The following is an 18,918-nucleotide window of genomic DNA, read 5'->3' as shown; positions in this document are numbered from 1 at the left end:
GGCAGGAGTCAAGCTCACTGAGGTCTGCTGAATCCCAGGATCCTGCTCTGGGCCTGGTGGCTGGGCTCTGTCTTCTCTCAAACAGGCCACTGCCTGCTTCTGAGCACCCTCTCCACTTGAGCCCTCCTAAGTCCATGATGCTTCGAGACGTGCCAGACCTAGAGCTTCCTGGGCTCTGGAGGGGTCACATACAGGGAGTGTCTCTAACTGGCACATGGTAAAGCCGGGGACACTTACAACTCATGCAGCTTCTGGCAGAAGCTCCAGCCGTCACGGTTAATGCGGGAGATGGAGTTGTTGCTGAGGTGAAGCTGATGCAGGGCCGTGAGGCCATAGAGCGAGCCACTGTTCACTTCCACCAGGCTGTTGGACTCCAGGTGCCTGCAATGACAGCGACATGCAGGGTGAAGATGGGATGTCTCCTGTGGTACTCATTCATCCACTGCACAGACAGCAAGTGAGCAGCCACTTTGGACTGGACACTGGTTAGCACCAAAGACCTAACAATAGCTCATGAGATGTGTGTGTGTGAGCACACGTGCACACGTGTATGTGTGCATATGGGACGGGAGAAGATAGGCAAACCAAAACAGATGGTGGTGAGTGTCCAGGCCAACTTAGAGATTTCAGAGGCCAAGAGGAAGCTTCCTAGAAGTGACCTTTGAGGCTGAGCACAGGTGAACCAGGCACACAAATGGACAGAAGAGATCCTAGCACAGGGCAGAGCCCATGAAAGGAAGAGAAAGAGGGAATAGGAGGCAGATCTCATTCTCATCCTCATTTTGCAGATGAGGAAACTGAAGCTGAGAGAAGAAGCTAGGTAACTTGTCTAAGATCCCATAGATTAGCAAGTAATGAGGGGCTGGAATTCAAAGCCAGGTTTGGCCAACCAAGTCTGGGCTCTGGGCCACTGCACCAAAAGACACGGCTTTAGCTCTGGGGTCAGATTTTTTATTTTCCCACCAAGAACAGACTGGGGTTTTAGAACCCAGTTTTGCCACTCTGAGCCCGAACATCTAGAAAATGAAGATATTCAAGACTATCAACTTCGTAGGGCTGTTGTAAGAAGGAAATACGAAAATGCATATCGGCGTTTCAGCACAGTGTTGAGAACTTTAGCTTCCACCAAGTTTATTAAGTAAACTTCTCGACACTGTACAACCTGGCCAGGGATGGCTCCGCCCCATGTAACTGACCTCCTCAGTAAAAGTTACTCATTTGAATGCTGCCCCACATTTGGTATTACAAAGGTTGTGAGTAACCACGTTTCACTGTTATCATCTCACTCTCTGCCTCCACTCAAAAAGCAAGCATGAAATTTGTAAATAACCTCTAAGACAGCTCATCACTCCCCATTTGTATGAATGTGTTCAACATAAAAACCATATGGTACGTGCTAACTCCATTCTCTTTCTGAGAGTTCTCTTTTAATCTCAGCCCACCTATCACACGACCACCTAGATTTCACAGTCCAAAATTAAAGTTTAAGGATGTCAAGTAAAAGTGTCCTTGAATATGTAAAAACAGAGTTACAGCCAATGAAAGGTGGACAACAAAGAGATAAAAGCAAAACTGCAGTGCTAACGCCCTCACTTCACAAAGTGTGTGTATGCGTGTGTACACATGCGTGGCTGCTGAGACAAAGCCCAGTACGTTGATAAAACAGGACCTAGAATTTTCGTTTTTTTGTTTCCGTTGCAAAGGTACTAATATAAGACATAAACATAATGACATAACTTGTAGAGACTGAAAGGGAGTGGGGAGGGTGTCATGAACAAGTTAAATCATTGACCATAAAGCAAGAAATCTCAACTTGACAAATCAAGAGAGTGGTCTTAGTGTATTAATCTGAAAGTAACCACCAGCGAAACTACAAACAGGAAAACACAAAAAGAGAAATGAGAAGTGACTGCATCTTGGGAGTGGAACCAGCGGAAAGGAGGGAATGGCGGGTGGGAAGGGTGGGCAATGACTGCTCTTCTTTATAATCTGATTTTATTCGTCTATGAGTATATGTTACTTTGATTAACAATAAACAAATTTAAATGTTTAAAAAGAAAAGATCAGTAACTGCCTTTCCTGCCCTCTTCTGTATTTTTTCGTTGTTTTACTCTGGCAGGCAGGCAAGTTCTGCGACTGTATACATCTGGCTGGGAGAGAGCTCTCCCTTGATAGAAGTGGAACATCTGCACCGAGTGGCTTGATTAGCTCACCAAACATAAATAAATCTCCCAGGAAGAACTATACATTTTTGGCCCACCTGCACATCAAGAAAGTCTGTCAACCCCAAAACGGGAGAGAGGGAACTTCCTGTAGTGTGTGGGAGAGGAGAGAGGATGTGGGAAGGGAGCCTGCTCTGCAGTCCACGAAGGAGGCGGGAGTCGGGGAGAGGAAATGAGGAGGGGAGGGCGGCCCTAGCAAAATGGCTCCCTCTTCCATCTTCACTAACCAACTTACTTGCCTGAATCCACTACCTCACACCCCTGCCAAGAGATTTTCCTAACCTGAGAGGAAAACACTTTTTCATCTGGCAAAGTCCCCAAACAATGAGTTAGGACCAGCTGAAGTCCCAAAGGGCAGCGGGAGCTGGCTTCAGCTGAAGTCTTAAATGATTCTTCAGGGAAGGGGGCTGAATAAACACACGTATGTATGACGCAAACAGACCATACGCAAGTCCCCAGCACCCAAGCAAAGCCAGGGCCCCGCCCCAAACCCAGCCCCACACTTACAGCACATGCATCTTGGACAGCCCCCAGAAGGCCCCATCCGTTAGCTTGCTGATGTTGTTTCGCTGAAGCTTCAGCACCTCCAAACTGTCAAGCCCCTGGAATGTCAGACCTTCGATCAGCCGAATCCGATTCCGATTGAGGTCCCTAAAGAGATGAAGATGGTGTGTTCAGAGCATCCCTTATAGCCCACTTACAACCATTCCTACACAGTCACTGCTGGGTTTCCCAGGCAACAGAAAAAATCCCAGTGAAGAGTCCTAGTGAAGCCTGACCATGCAGCAGGAGGCCACCGAGTATCTCATGGCAGCTTCTGCCCACCAGGCAGGCACTGACGTTGACAGGGCCACTGCTAATGAATGAAAGAGGAGGCACAGAGCTCCCCAGAAGCCGGTTCCGCTGTGCTCCCAAATGAGTGAGCACTTCCATTTCCTCCCAGAATGTCCATGACTCTGCAATGAGGAGGTGCGTATGACTCAGGATGTGAACGTCTTAGGTGAGCTGTCTCTTAGCTCAGCAATAGAAATGCACATCAATGCCTCAACCTAGGAAAAATCTAACCACTGGGTATCAAATGGCAATGATACTTTCACTTGAGGGCCTTAATAGGATCTCTACTTACAGAGAGAAATTACTGCCTATGGGGGGAGAAGGGGATCTAGACACACCACGAAGCACACACATTTGGCTTCCAGCCCCAATGTGATAAAACCTCAGTTAACCAAAAGATTTCAGGAATCTGGGTGGGCTGGATCCATTACTAACACTTGGGGAAGGGGGAGGGAACAGAGGGCTAATCAGAAAGTCCTTGGTTTTCCCCCAAATACCTCTGCAGTGCCTCATGACCCTGGCTCCACACAAAACCTCCTGAACATCAAGAGACCAGGGAAGAGAGTAGAGCCCGGGTGTGTGTGTGAAGCGCAGGCAGAGGAACGCTGGGCACACCCCATTTTGCTGCCACACTTGACCCTGAATGATTGTTTTGTTCTATTTAAACCAAATCTCCATTATCGGCTTATTTTCCTGAGATACACTCTTCTGCTACAAAGAGGATACAGAAAAAAACAAAAATGTAGAGAACAAATAATCCATCAGGTTCTGGTAAATAGAGGTTTTCTTGAATCCAAACCCTGTGCCATTCTGAAGGGCATTTGGCCTGGGTCATCAAAAAACTGAATAAATCCTTAAAAGACTAAGGAGATGAAGACAATGGACCATTTTTGCTTATATCTACCTCTGGCTACACTGACTTCCTCTCGAACTGCTCGAGAAGTGCTGGACACCTTAACATCCATGACATAGATTTTATGGGTTCCTTAAAAAAAAAAAAACACAGAAACCTCTAAGATCATAAGGAACCCGATCCACACAGCCTGAGCCTTAGCTAGGCTCAGCTAACCAGCAGGATTCCTCATTTCATTCTGTAAAGTACCAACAAGGACAAGCATATATATCCTCAGTGGATCTTTTCCCAGCAACCTGAGGCAGCTCGCAGGCACCAGACCCAGCTTCTAATTTGCTTTTATTAGGTGTTGCCATACGGTCATTAATGATAGTTTATGCAGAGTATGAGCAAGGAGGAGTGAGGAAGGAATTGCATTTGATATGGGGTCCTTGGGGAAATTTGGCCTCTATAAAGTTTACCTAACCTTAATTAAAGTTCAGGTTTCCATACTCACAGTTGTGTCAACCTAGGTAGCTTGAATGCTTTCACAGGAAGCTGGGTGATCCTGTTTTTGCTCAGGCGAAGCACTAGCAGTGACCGTGACAGACCATCAAATGCTCCTGACTCCAAGGTGCTGATCCGGTTGCTTGCCAGGTTGCTGGAATGATTCGGGAGAGAGAATATAGTGGTCAGTAGGAGGCCTTCCTCATTCTGTTATAGACATCTGACCCAGTCAAGTTGGGAAAATGAGCTAAAACACACCCAGAGACACAGATTTCCAATGAGACATTTGTCCTCCCAAGGCTGCAAATCCCATCTTCACTTCTGGATGGGGGAGCAAGGGAAATACAGGTGTCAGGCCTGGAGAGAAGCCCTGTTTCAGAGCACACTGTGCTTATGGCCGGAAGGCAACCCCAGGAGGGTGGGAGTGGAAGTCAATTACCTCTACCCCAGCCAGTCCCACATCCCAGTCACCTCCAGAGCCACCTGTGCAGGATTCATTCCGCAACACCCATTGCCCAAGGATGAGAAAAGCCCTAACAGGCAGAAAATCAACTGCGAGGCAAGGTCAGGGTGGATTTCATAATTTGGGGAAACATCCTTTAATTCTGAAGTCGGTCTCATTATGCAACTTATGTAATATGTGTGCATAAACCAATTCATGTAATAATATTAAATGTCTCAAAGAAACACTAGTTAAAGAGACTTGCATAGAGTCTTTTTAGAAAACAAGCTATTTCAATGAGATCTCCACTTACTTGATTATGTGTGTAAGGAGCATCTCCCCTCAAAACGCATTACACTATACAGCTAAGATCTGTGCATTCTGTTGTGCATTAACGATATCAAGTAATAAGAGAAAAGACAGAAGAGGAAGGAACAGTATAGTATTCCCATGAGAAGTTACCCCTAATATCTCCTCTACCTTCCTCGAATAAATATATTTTTTGTCGTGTAAACAAAGAGGAGAAAGAATAGAGAGAATTTTCTTAAACAGAGAAAGGAAAGGAATAAGACATTTTCCATCTCGCCATCAGGCAGCGGCCCAGGAGAGAGCACATGAGGATTCTTTGCAATTGGGGCTGGACTGTTTGTTCTTAACACTCAGATTAAAGCAGAACAGTCTGTGTGATGAAGATATACCCGACAGTATCTGCCAAATAAAAAGTCCCTCCTGCTCTCATGCAGAGAGAAAAGGTCACTGCAATTCAGGTTAGCAGTTGGTGGTTTCTTTGTTGCAAGCAAAGAAGTTCCCAGTAGCAGCTAGAAACCTTTGGAAAGCCCTCATGGGGGGCTCAGCACTGCCGTGCTGGCCTACCAAAAGCAAAGACCTCCCGTTTCTAATTCTGGTGACTTGATGCAGCCAAAGAAAGAAACCACTCCTCTCCTCGGGGGTCTTGGAAAATCTGCATGCCAGGGCTTGGCCTCCCTGAACAGTTAGGTCATAAGGACCCCTACACCAGCCTTGCAAATGATCTCTAAAACTAGTCGAGAACAGTTATAGTGCAGGGATCGAAAACTCACGTGTCATTTGAACATGTCTCTTTAAACTAGGTTTTTAGTTTTTTCCCCAAAGCAGCATTTTCCTACCTACAGGCGATGGGTTAAATAGGTTTTACCTTACTTCTCCTGTCTACCATCCATTATTGGGTATAAGATAGGGCATTAAGATAGGTAAAAGCAGAAGAGACTAACAAGGAAATTTAGAAGGTGCTGAGAACCCACAGAATAAAGTAACTGCCCCCTCAAATAAACCAAATGACGTGATTCAATAGTTCATGATGCTAGAAAGATAAGCACTGACAGGTTAAGCCTTTGAGAAGAGGTCTTTCCCCACGGTCATTCCTCTAACTACCCCTAATCTCTCCTCTCCTTTCCTGGGAGGCAGCCCCGTAAATGAGAAAGAATGCAGGCTTTGTAGCCAGAATAGACCTGTGTTTGAGGGCTAGGATCTCCTCTCAAGTGGCAGACCTGTTAAGCTAATACTTAATCTCTCCCTGCCTCAGCTTCCTCATCGTCTATAAAGTCGGAATGCTGCTGCAGGATTTGGAAATGCTCTATAAACAGGCACAAAGAAGAAGTGGCCCTGGGTCCCCCGCCCTCAGCCCTGCTGAGGACAGCCCAAGGAGCTCTGTGCCCATCCCCATGGCCTCAGCCAGGCCACAGCCGAGAAGAGAAGGCAACATCCATCCTGTGACCAGACCTGGGTGCCGAGGGCAGAGCGGAGGCACTTACAGCTCCTTTATGGGCAGTCCGTGCGGAAAGCAGGCAGTCCGGATCTCCGTGATATTGTTCCAACTCAGATCCAGCACTTCCAAGGACAGATAAGCCTTCAGCTGACTGCCCTCCACACCACGAATCTTATTGTGTTGCCTAAAACACACAAAGGGAGGTGACTCAAGCATGTCTTTGAAAGAAACTATTATTTTCCCCACCACATGTTTTAGACACATTTTTTTCCCTAGCAGTTCTGCTCTTTCAGAACATTACAAATGCAGAGACACTCCTAAGACCGTGATCTCCCATTCTTCTTTTCATCAAATTATTATCTAGTGGATGGATGCTAGATAGAATTCTGAATTCTCTGTCTGTGACAAGTCTGTCCAAGTCCTAAGCCTAGGCTGCTCTCTCCAAGGTCAAGAACACAGGGGAGATATTTTAGACCGTGCAGAGAGCAGCAAGGCATGAGCAGAACTCAGAACTCACCAATGCACTAGATACGCCCTGTGCAACCAGCCAGCTCCTAATGCAGTTCTTATCTCGAATCTTCAGGACCTAGTCCAACCCCACCATTTACAAGACTGCAGGCACCAGAGCCCATAGTTCGGTTTAATCCATCCTCACATGTCACTGTAGTCCTCACATTCTACTGACACCTTCCATGTACCAGGAATGGAGATAAGCAAAAGGCATTAAAAAAGACGACGACGACAAAACCCTGACAAGGGAAACGAGGAATTCAGTGCTGCGTCTAACTCAAATCAAATCCCCTGAACCTCCTGACTCCAGCCCCTGATAACTATGTTCCTCAGTTTCCTCATGTGGAAGATGGGGCCACAACCCCTTATTTTAGGAATACGGGTGATTCAACCTGAAACCACACTAAAGTGTGTGGCAGATGTTAGCCTAAGTGTTCAGTGTTTACCACCATGATTTATTTATTTAATCCTCTTTCTGACAAAGCCAAAGTCTAACCAACCAACCAATATTTATTAATCAGGAGAAAGACAACAAACGCTAACCGAGGCTGGAGGGAACGGCCCCTGTGTGGGTTTGGCTCTGCCTGGCACATTCTAACCACCGCAGCCCTAATCCCAACGTTCGGATTCGTAAGTATCTCTTGAGTGACAGCACTGGGCCTCTGGGTTCCAGGCACTCACTCGGCCAATTTCTGACCAAACAGTGTCAGGGTCTCCGGCCAATCAAAGCATTCTTGAACACAACACAAGTAAGCCAGGCGACGCTTACCAAGTGGCATCTCTTTTAAACAAACACTTGACCAAATCAGTTCCAACGAGCATAAACAAGGCCCTCTTTCCCAGCAGCTCTGGGGCTTCTCATCGACTCCTTTGTTTTTTTCACAACTCTCCCAGGCCCTGAACCCAAAAATCCATTTACAAGGGCACAACTCCACACACAGTGAAATCTCCTTAGAAAGAAAGACCACTTTTTCCCTTCATGTCCCCTCCTGCCCCCCAAAGCTATTTCCTTTGAGTTCTTTATTAAGTTCTTAAGAAAGATAGCCTCTTCAGTTTTCTGATTCCAAAAGAAAAAGAAAGGGAAAAAAGGAAATAAAAGAAAACCTTTATTATGTAAAGTATGGGAAAAAAAGAGTAAGAAATAAAGGCAACAGAGTTGAGTCTTATCCAGGAACTCTGAATGCAGTGCCAGGGAGCCAGGAAAAGGGGGTCTGAAAAAAGAGAAGGGACACCATCGGCCTAAAGTTGCACAAAGAAGAAAACTACACAGTAGAAGGGCTCACGGGACAGCTGCTGCGAGCCCCCAACACTTCTCCCACTGCCTCTCTCTCCTCTTTTATCTTACACCTTTCTTCTTCTTTCTTGTCAGTCTACTTATTCATTGAATCAAACATGTTCTGGGCCCCTGCTCTGCGCCAGGCCCATCCTGGAGGATGGGCGCTGTGTTGAAGACAGGTCTCTTTCACATGCTGGAACGAGTTCCCCACTTAGCAGAAGAGGCAGCCATGGAGATGAGAAACAAGGGAGCGTGAGAATGAAAGTACAAAGGCAGGATGGATGAAACACGCTAGAAGTGAGGGGGGAGCAGTGTTGAATTCTGCCAGGAAGAGGTTGCTGGGCCCAGCTCCAGAGGGCAGGATGCTGATGCTGGTGAGTAGGGCAGAGGCAGGATCAGATCATGGAGCTGGGAGGGTAGGCAGGACCACATCGGGCAATGTCTCATAGGCCAAGCTAAGGAGAAGGGAATCACCTTACAGAAGTCCATGAAGAGGTGGTGGCAACACAGAGACAGACACAAGAGAGTAAGAGGGGGGCCCACAGAATCTGGAGATAACAGTGGGAGGTGCTTCAGATGGTGATCGTATATATTCTAGTTTGGAAATAATAAGATAACCAAGTTAGCAGGCTACAAGGCTACACCGCCCATCTTTGTTCACGTATAGTCTATCACCAACCCAAGAGCCAAAGAGATACTGTTAAGGCATACCACAGAGTGGGAGAAAACATGTGCGAATCATGTCTCTCTTAAGGATTTAATATATAGAATATATAAAGGACCCCTACAACTCAACAACATCAAAAAACAAACTATCCCATTAAAAAATGAGCAAAGGACTTAAATAGATGCTTTTCCAAAAAAGATATACAAATGGTCAATAAGCACATGAAAAGATGCTCAACATCATTGATCATTAGGAAAATGCAATGAGATACCCCCTCACACCCATGGGATGGCTACTATCAAAAAAAGAGAAATAACAAGTGTGGGTGAGGATGTAGAGAAACTGAAATCTTGGTGTAGCCGCTGAAGAAAATTGTATGGTGGATTCTCAAAAAAATCAAACAGAATTGCCATATGATCCATCAATTCTATTTATGTGTAAATATCCAAAAAACTGAAAGCAGATCTGAGATATTTGCATACACAGGAATGAGTTGTTTAATGAGTATGGAGTTTTAGTTTTGCAAGATGGCAAGAGCTATGGAGACTATATAACACAAGTGTACTTAACACTACTTAAAAATGATTAAGATGGTAACTTTTATATTATGTGTATTTTACCACAGTTTAAAAACAAAAAGCAAAAAACAAGTCAGTTCACAGAACTCCTTTGCCTAAAACTCAAACAATGTCTCACTTAGGACCAAGTTCTTACAATATTCTCCAAGGCCCACATGATCTGCCACATATCCATCTTGTTGCTTCATTTCCTACTCCTCCACCTCACATGCTCTGCCCACCCTAGCCCTCAGACACAGCAGGCAGACTCCTGCCTCAGGACCCTTGCACTTGCCTTTCCCACTGCTTGGAGTGCTCTTTCCCCAGCATCCCACAGGTCTCATGCCCTTACTTTTTTAAACATCTTTATTCAAATGTCACCTCTTGAGGATTGCTCGCTCGCGCTCTCTTCCCTCTCCCCTCTCCTCCCTCCCTCCTCTCTCTCTCTCTCTCCTCTCTCCTCCCTCCCTCTCTCTCTCTCTCTTTCTCACTCACTCTCCACTCCTCTGCCTGTTTTATTTTTCTCAATGGCTGTAATTATCATCTAAGATAACTAGGATTTTCCTTGTTTCTAGTATAACATAGTCTCTCCCACCAGGTTGTGGCTCCATGAGGGCAGAGATGTTTGTCTGCTTTGTCCACTGCTGTGTCACCAACCACTGGAACAGTGTGAGGCACATAATAGGTGCTCAGTAAATATTTGTTGAATGAATCACAAACAATGAACATGGGTGAACTCAGAAAGGCTGAGTCTGGACACAGATTTGGGACTCACCAGCACTGAAGCATAAGAAAATCATGCAAGCAGATGAATTCAATCAGGGAACAAAAGAAAAGAATTTGCCAATTGCCCTGTGGTAGCACCGCCCACACACACACAACCTAGCATACAGTGGCTCCAGAGGTCGCTGGGGCTCAAACACAGCTGTTCCCAGTCTCCAAGGATGCACACGCCAATCCCTCCCTTACAGTTGGTCTCTCTGCTCAAGGCTCTAGCCTTGAGCCCTGATCAAACACTTCCTGAACTCCTTAGGCTTAGTAAAGCTGAGCACATAGTTCTGTGAGAACATGACATGAGCAATACTCTCCTAAGTTCAAATCCCAGTTACACTACTTACAGCTGTGAACCTCAGAGGAGCCCCATCTATTAAGTAGAATGGAAAGTTTCTATGTCCCACAGGTTAATGTGACCCGACAGTTGCTCAATAAGTTCTTGTTTATTTATTAGTCATAATTGTATCCTCAGAGCCAGGCTCAGGATCTAGTTTGTACGAGATGCTCTAGAAAAAAGAATGAAAAAAATTAATGAATGACTGGTCCCTGTCTATTCCTCTGCCATGTTTCAATGTCAACAAGCAGGCCTGACTCTTCTTTCAGAAACAAAGGACTGACTCAGAGCTCTCACTCTTAGCTTCATGAATGAAAAAAGCCTGCTCTAGCTACAGAATATCAAACCCAGCCACGGGGAACCATGCTTCAAAGCAAATCCCAGACCAAATCTTCTATAGGACTCAGGGTGGCTAGAGATCTGATGGATCCCCAACCAAGTGGATTATGTTCCCCTTCTCACTCCTGCAGCAAGTGAGACTCAGATCCATGGCCCCCGCCCCTCGCCCACCAAACTCCACCCCACTCCACCCCACCCACCCTCCACCCCACCAGGAGTAGCAGGCCTGCTGAAGACATCCCCTCTGGACAGGCATCCATCAGAGTTAGTATTCAGGGGAAGCCCTCCCATCTCTCCCTTGAGAGTAGATGGCTGTGAAGAGGGGTTTGCTGCCCTGATTCAAACTGGCGTTCCACTTTCATAAAACTGTCCATGTTTTTAATGTCATGTGCAACACAGGTGGTCAGGATGTCACACTTTTAATGTAACTATCTGCTCAGTTGAGAAGAAGGTCCATACTCATCTTTATAACCTCTGAATCCTTTTCCAAGTTCTTTTTAACAACTGCTGACCAATTACTGAACACCTGTATGTAGCAGGCCCTGGGTAAAGCCTCAGTGAAATCACATAGGAGGTAGGTACTATTCTTAACCTTAACTTTATAGTTGAAGAAACTGAAGCTCAGGGGTCTGCTACTATTTTCCCAAGGTCACATAGTTGAGAAGTGAAGGAGCCAGCATGCAAACCCAAGGGAGCAGGATTATCCACCAACCCATCCAAGAGGCTCACCAGGCAGAATTTTAAGGGCACTACATCAGATTCAACCTATAAATCTTCAGCAAAACTTGCCTAGATCTGAGTGTTAGCTGACTATTCCCTGGTCATCTCAGACTGGTCTGTATAATTGGCCTCAACCAGGCCTCACTTCTGTACCAGCTTCCCAGGGTCCCATGTAAGCAGCAAATTTGCAGAAGACTTTGTGCAGCTAATCTCAGCAAATAAGGCTGATGAAACTAAAGTTCTTACTCATGGATACTCTAGATGGAAAGAAGAGAACAGTTCCTATGAGACTGTGTCTTTACACGTCTATATTTGAAGGAAGCATTACTAGCTTTAGTCTCAGAGAACAGAAAGCCACAAAGAGATGCCCTTAAGCTTACAAAAGAGAGTGAGGAGAGGAAAGGGGAGAGGGCAGTACAGTGGGAGGACCTCCAACTGGCCTCATCGAAGGAGCACTCTAGCCTGTCTCTGCCACCAAACAAAACCAGAACGATTCTATAGTGACGGGGACTAGGAGAAATGTATAGTCACAGGGCATTTGCCTCCACCCAGTGTCAGTTTACCCCTCAGCCCTCTGGGGTGAGGAGAACTTAATACAGCAGAAGTCTGTTAAACCAACACCTGTTAAAGGCTTCAAAAATAAAGTCAGTCTTCAAAGGCAGAGAGCAAGCAAGATAAGCTCTCGCCACTTGGCTACATTTTCTGAGCCAGTGTTAAATTAGACAGTAAAACAGAGGCATTTGAAACCAACATTTAAACTTTGTATCATAACTGATTGTTCCACTACAGTTTGGTGAAAGCCTGGTTTACAAGGTATTCCCTTTAGTGGTGGAAAAGATCTCAGGTCACAGATTAACAGCCAGGAAGAAAGGGCAAGGGGATCAAAGGAAGAAGGGTCGATGTGGGTCAAATGGATTACAGCTGGTTCCTGAAATTATGCACTTATTGTCTATACCAGGGATCAGCAAACTTATCTATAATGGGCTAGATAGTACATTTTTTAGACTTTGTGGGTCATTATGGTCCGCCACACCTACTCAACACTGATGTTGGGAGTGTTAAAGTGCCATGGACAATATGTAAATGAATTAGTATGGCTGAGTTCCAATAAAACTTTATTTATAAAAACAACTGTGGGCCAGATTTGTCCCAGGACCTATAGTTTATTGGTCTATACTACAGCAACCAGTTTGGGCTTCTGCGGGGCAGGGACTCAGATTCTAATATCTCTGCTGCAGCTTTGGAACTGTATTGAATCACTCTGTATCTGGTTTAACCATCTGCAAAATGGGGCTAAACTCTCTACAGCAGAGAGGGAACGCTCTCATTCTCCCTCCAGTGCCCATGTCAGATATCACTACTCGCAATCTTTCCCACTGATGTATTTTACCCCTCTTGAGAAATTGAAATGGAACATAAGTCTACATGATTATTATGCTCCTCAGAAGATGATCCAGATTCCTTCCTAGAGCCAGTGGGGACAGGTGAGCAAACAGAGTGATCTTCCAGAGAACAGACATTCACACTGTGTATCTTTACTCTTTTCAGTTCTTCTAATTAGGTAGAAACACACTGAAGCTGGCCAGTGCACCGGTCCTAACATTGAAGCAGGCTTCGGCTCTTCCAGACAATTATGGTGACTCAGAAGTCCACACTGTCAATTCCTGGAGTCTTGACTCTTTCTTACTAGAAACAACAAATCTTGCATGATGTTACCTCGGCATCAAACTTTTAAAATGTCTTACTTGTCAAATCAACGAAATTCAAATTACAGCTCTTTCCTTGCTTGAACCTCTAAGAAATAATTTCACACAACCTCGCCCTGAAATGAGAAAAAATTATCACACATCTACCACCACTTCCTAACTCCCACCTACCTCCACAGTGATCCTGACAGACATAGTTAATCACACTCCACGCCGGCCGCCTCAGGGCACCAGCAGACTTTGTACCTGGCCCATCATCACACTGCCCTATAATTCTCACTATGGTTCTGTATCACAGTGCCTAACCCCACTGTCCACAGCAGGCACTCCAAAGTGTGATAGAAACAAGTGGAGGTATACACACATCTAAGTGCCACTTAGACGGGGCTACAGTGTAATTTTACATGTCATAGGTGGAATCCATACAATGTGAGACAATTTGTGACTAACATTATTTAGTGTAAAACTCAGTACAGGCAAAGTGGCCCTGATTCCTCGCTAAGGGGAATCCTTTATTATTGCAAGTGCCAAAAAATGTGGGTCATTTCAAGAGCACACATGAAGATAATGATTTCTCCTTTGTTGAAAAATACAGTGCTACTAAAGAGGCCACAGAGTTCAGTGATAGCAGTTCTGTTTGTTTGTAAATGTTTTTACTGAAATATCACAGTCCTACTGAGAAGTGCATAAACTGTTAAATGTAGAGTTAACGCCTTTTTACAAAATGTATGCACCCATGTAACCACTGCTCAGCATCCCAGCAGCCTCCCTCCTGTCATTTTCCTAGTTGTCTTTCTTAAAGGGAACCTCTAATTTCTACCACCAATGATTAATTTTGCCTATTTTTATGCTTTATATAAAGCACATGGGAAAATAGCTTTATATAAAGCATGGAATCATTCCTTATATGCTCTTCTGTACCTGGCTACTTTCACTCAACATTTTGTTTATAAGATCCATCCATGTTGTAACATTAGCAGTAGTTAATTCTTTTTCATTGTTCTATAATATTTCTATTGAGGAAATACACAGCAATTTGTTTTTTTCCATTTTATTCTTGATGGACATTGAGTTATTTCCAGTTTCCGTTGTTGCAAAAATCACAGCTATCAATACAGACATGTCTTTTGCATATATCTCTGGTGCCTATTTACAAGCATTTCTGGAGGACATCAACGTCCAGGTGTGGCACTGCTATACAGTCACAGAGTAGGCATGTCCGGCCTTAGTAGACACTGGTAGTTTTTTTTAAACCAAATTCTCAGAATTGAAATGAATCTGAAAAGCCACTTGATCCAAGTGCCATGTTTCATGCTACTTCATTCAAGCGCACTCTCAGATACTAGTGCCCTCATGTGCCCCTCTTCCTGTACCCCTCCCTCACAAAAAGCATTAGGAATATAGCCTGGGGCCACAGAGCATGGACAAGCTCAATCTAATCTCATTCAGGTGGCAATTATTTTATTATAATCAGGGGCATAATGAACACCCCAAAAAAGGGGAAAAAATAGAGTTAATAATTCTAAGTCCCAAACTGGCAAGAAATGCTGTCAATGTACCCGATGTGAGGACCAATGCCCGTATACAACTTTAAAAAGAATTAAGTCCCTACGAAGTTTTCCTAATCCAACTTAAAGTTTCTTTTCTCAGAATGACAGTCGAAAGCATCACCCTCTTGCTAGCCTGCTTTGCATTCATCTTCCTTAAAAAATTAAAACCAAAACCATCTGTTCTACTGCATAAATCGATAATTTGCTCCAAGAAACTGGTGCCTCATAGGAACAGCCCAGCCTGGGTTATTTGCTGGACAGGAAATGAGAATCAGAATAAGCAGGTCTCTTTCTCTTTCTTTTGCTCACTCCCTCCGCCTTTCCCCCCACTGCTGGTGAATCACTAGTTCCCTGGGGAATTCTGGCAGATTCTCAGCCTGGCTGGAGATGACGTTCTGGATCTGTTTATTCAGGTGGAGATCAGATAAAAAACAAGAGCGGCCCAGTGGCGGGATAAACAGCCTCTGGCCAGGCGGGGTCAATCCCTCTGAAGGCAAGACTGGGCTGTGTCAACCAACCTCCCAACCCATCCACCTCCTTTAGCCTCACTCTCCCCTCGGGGTCTTCAATGAACTGTCCCAATTAACTCATTGCGGAAGGGAAGGATGTCACATCCCCACGGGACTGCAGGGTTCCAGGCAGCTTGATGCAGATCTCACTTGGTTCTCCCACCCACTGGCGTATACACTTGACCTGGAAGACCAAAATCCATAATGAAGAAACCTAGTCATGGTGAAGAGTCAGCCACCACGGTTCTGCGAAGTTTAGAGTTGACCCAACCCCAGGAATGACAACAAATCATCAGGATCCAGTTCAAACTACCAGGGTTCTGCATTCCATTTTAAGATGCACAAACAAAAAACAAAACCTAAGGAAATGCATACTGTTGAGTGAAAAAAGCTAATCAGAAAAGGCCACCTACTGTATGATTCCAAAGATACAATATTCTGGAAGAGGCAAAACTATGGGGACAGTAAAAAGATCAGTGGTTGGCAGGGGTTTGGGGAAACAGAGTAATGAATAGGAGGAGCCAAGGGGATTTTTAGGGCAGTGAAATTATTTTGTATGACACTCTATAATAGTGAACACATGTCATTAAACATTTGCGGAAGCCCACAGTACAACATGAACAGTGAACCCTAATGTAAACTGGTAGTTAATAATAATGTAATATTGGCCCACCAATTGTAACAAATGTACCACACTAATGCAAAATGTTAGTAACAGTGGAAACTGCAGGAGAGTATATGGGAAGTCTCTGTACTTTCTGCTCAATTTTTCTATAAACCCAAAACTGCTCTGAAAGTCTACTAATTATATACAGAACAAAACAAAACCTAAGGTATTAAGTAGTCCTGAGGTCATTATATCATTAGAACGTAAGCTGCATGAGAGCTAGATTTTTAGTCGATCTTTTTTACGGCTATATTCTTAGCACCTAGGACTACGCTTAAAACATAAAAGGCACTCAGTAAATATTTGCTGAATAAACAAATGAAATACGACTTTAGCTCAGTCTCCTAGTTCGCTGCCACAAACCAGAACAAAGGAATGTTATTCAGAAAAAAACACTCTGAGGCAAGACCAATCAACCATCCTATTAAAAAAATTTTTAAAGGTGTAATGTACAATTAACTTTTCTAGATAGCAAAGCAGGTAGACATATTTAAAAGAAAATGTCAAGTAAAATGGATTTTCTGACTAATTGTACATTTCTCAAGTTCAATTTAACCCTAAACACAGACATTCATTTATTAGCCAGGGTTGGCAAAGCTGTGACAGCTCTACTAGTCAAGCAGTGGTTAACAATCCCTCCTTCCCTGCCCACCCTCGGCAGTGAAAAACAGTGCAGCCATTTCCATCTGTTCACACAACTGCCCAGCTCCTGCCTTGGCCCCGGCAGAGAAGAAGAACAACTAGGAATTCAATTAAGAAGGTTCTGATCAGACCCAAGGAAGCCCTCTGAGCCTCATCTGTACTGTGTTCCCCAGGGAGAAAAGATGTGCCCAGTTAACACTGGTAGAAACTTCGAAGGGCTGGCTGATGCTCAGGGAGTCAGTTCTGTGACTGTGAGGCGGTAACCTGTCCTCACATCCAGGTAGGACAGAGTGGCACCAGGTCAGGCCAGGAGATGGAAAGCCGGGAACAATGAGCCACTTCCACCTAAATCTCCATCCACATATGGGTCAGAAAAGCCAAAATGTTTCTCTATTCTGGTCAAGGTGACATAGCTACTCTGTTCTTTCTTTTGGCTTTATCATCTCCTAAATGAGTCGGTACATCCCTTGTCTTCTTTTTCCCCTCCCTTTCCTTGGTACTCTGCTGGCCTGCACACAGGTTCTCTCAACCACGCTGGAGCCCTCATGGCCTGAGAGTCAGAGTACCAGGTGTCAGGCTGTCTTGTGGAATCGCAACCCTGACACCAGTGCAAGGCCTGTGGGTGCTCCACGGCAGGACTTGCCTGTTTCCTTCTCAATTATAATTTTCAAGGTCTGTGCATCTGTGGCCATTTGGCTCTGCCCTTCAAGAGAAGAAGGGAGGAAAGCCAGCATGCCTAAACCTCATCTCATGCACAGATTCTCCCAGACTCAGAGTCTGAGCTACTGTTCCTGGCAAAGAAAGGTGGGCAAGGTGGAGAGAAAGAAGCAATCAGGAACAAGGTCTTAAGAGTACCCCTTAAGGTCAGTCTCAAACCATAGAAATTCTCACCAAGGAACATCCACACAGCCCCTCTTGAGAAGCTGCTGCAATGGTTAGTTTCCTCAAATTGACCCCTCTGCACAAATGAGCACCAGGAAGAAGAGTTCCCCAACCCCTGCCATGTGACATGACAGCAAGCACCTCTCTCTCAGTTCCACAAATGCTGTCAGCAGCTGGGGTAGGGGTGGGTGGCACAGAGGGTCACCCAGGAATTCAAGAACGACAGGCTATGTCATCAGCCACAGTGGTTTCTGTGCCTCGAAGACATCACCAACCAGGAATGGAATCACCAATGAAAAACAACGTGGTGACTTTACTCAAAATTTCCAAACAAAACATAACCTCCTTCTTCTCAAGGCCGCCCTCTCATTTCAGCCTTGGGCATCAAGTGTTTGTAGTACTCCTTCAGGAGACTGTCCACAGCACAAGGCTCAAGCGAAAGGCAGGATGCAGAGCTGATCAATTCACATGACTGCCACTCTCTCAAAGATGCTGGCAGAAAAAAGGGAGGCAAAACTATAATATACACCTTGCTCTTAGATGTAGTATGATGATGATGGAATCCCCCCTCCTCTTTTGCATATTATTTTAATGTGCTTAAAATGAGGTAAATAAATTAAACAGATATTTTACGAAGCAGTTAATATGACTGGAGAATGAACTTTGCAACCTGATTCTTAAGTTCAGAAAGACCTGGCTTGCAGTCCCAAGGCAGAGGGCCTTCCCAGTGAGCACAGCCCAGGGGCCTTTCTTCAAGGGGTGCCCCCAGGGTGGGGCTCCAGGGCCACCATACAGAGTTCCTGCACTCATTTACCAGGCAAGGAAGTGCTGGGTTTCAGAGGTTCCTCTTGAACCCCCTGCACACTAACGTTCTCAGGCACACAGCCTGTTCCAGGTGGTGAAAACATCAAAGTATCTTTTGCTGGAGCCCCCAATGGAGGCCTGGGGCCTCTGCAGCAGCCCAGAAATGGTTCCAACTCTAGAGTCTGCAGCACTGGGCAGTGGAACCTCCCAAGAAGCTCCCTGTTGCCACTTAGCCACAAAGTAGCAACTACTCTTCCTTCTCTGCAGAAACAGTAGTTGGAGTAGTAGCAATAATAGCAGGAATAATGGTCTCAAATCTAACATGCTGTTAGTTCCTACTAGGAGCTAGGCTCTGGCTTAGCTCATTTATTCCTCATGACAACCTGAGAGGATATTACTA

The 18,918-nt window shown here is 45.0% G+C and overlaps 1 protein-coding gene across 3 annotated transcripts in view; it reads right to left on the bottom strand.

The window, feature by feature from the left end:
- LRIG1 (leucine rich repeats and immunoglobulin like domains 1) overlaps positions 1-18,918 on the bottom strand; it is a 108,553-nt gene that overhangs the window by 28,355 nt on the left and 61,280 nt on the right. For all 3 annotated transcript variants that reach the window (XM_039851711.1, XM_039851712.1, XM_039851713.1), the window contains 4 exons: positions 6,628-6,765; positions 4,406-4,549; positions 2,730-2,873; positions 238-381 (listed from right to left, as the gene is read on the bottom strand). In XM_039851711.1, coding sequence (XP_039707645.1) covers positions 238-381; positions 2,730-2,873; positions 4,406-4,549; positions 6,628-6,765 — 570 coding nt within the window. The remainder of the gene's footprint in view (positions 1-237; positions 382-2,729; positions 2,874-4,405; positions 4,550-6,627; positions 6,766-18,918) is intronic.

The sequence above is a fragment of the Pteropus medius genome, unplaced genomic scaffold (assembly GCF_902729225.1).
Source record: "Pteropus medius unplaced genomic scaffold, Ma_sr-lr_union100, whole genome shotgun sequence".
NCBI lineage: Eukaryota > Metazoa > Chordata > Mammalia > Chiroptera > Pteropodidae > Pteropus > Pteropus medius.
Note: the sequence above shows the minus strand (reverse complement) of the source record. Positions and strands in the feature narration are given on the sequence as shown.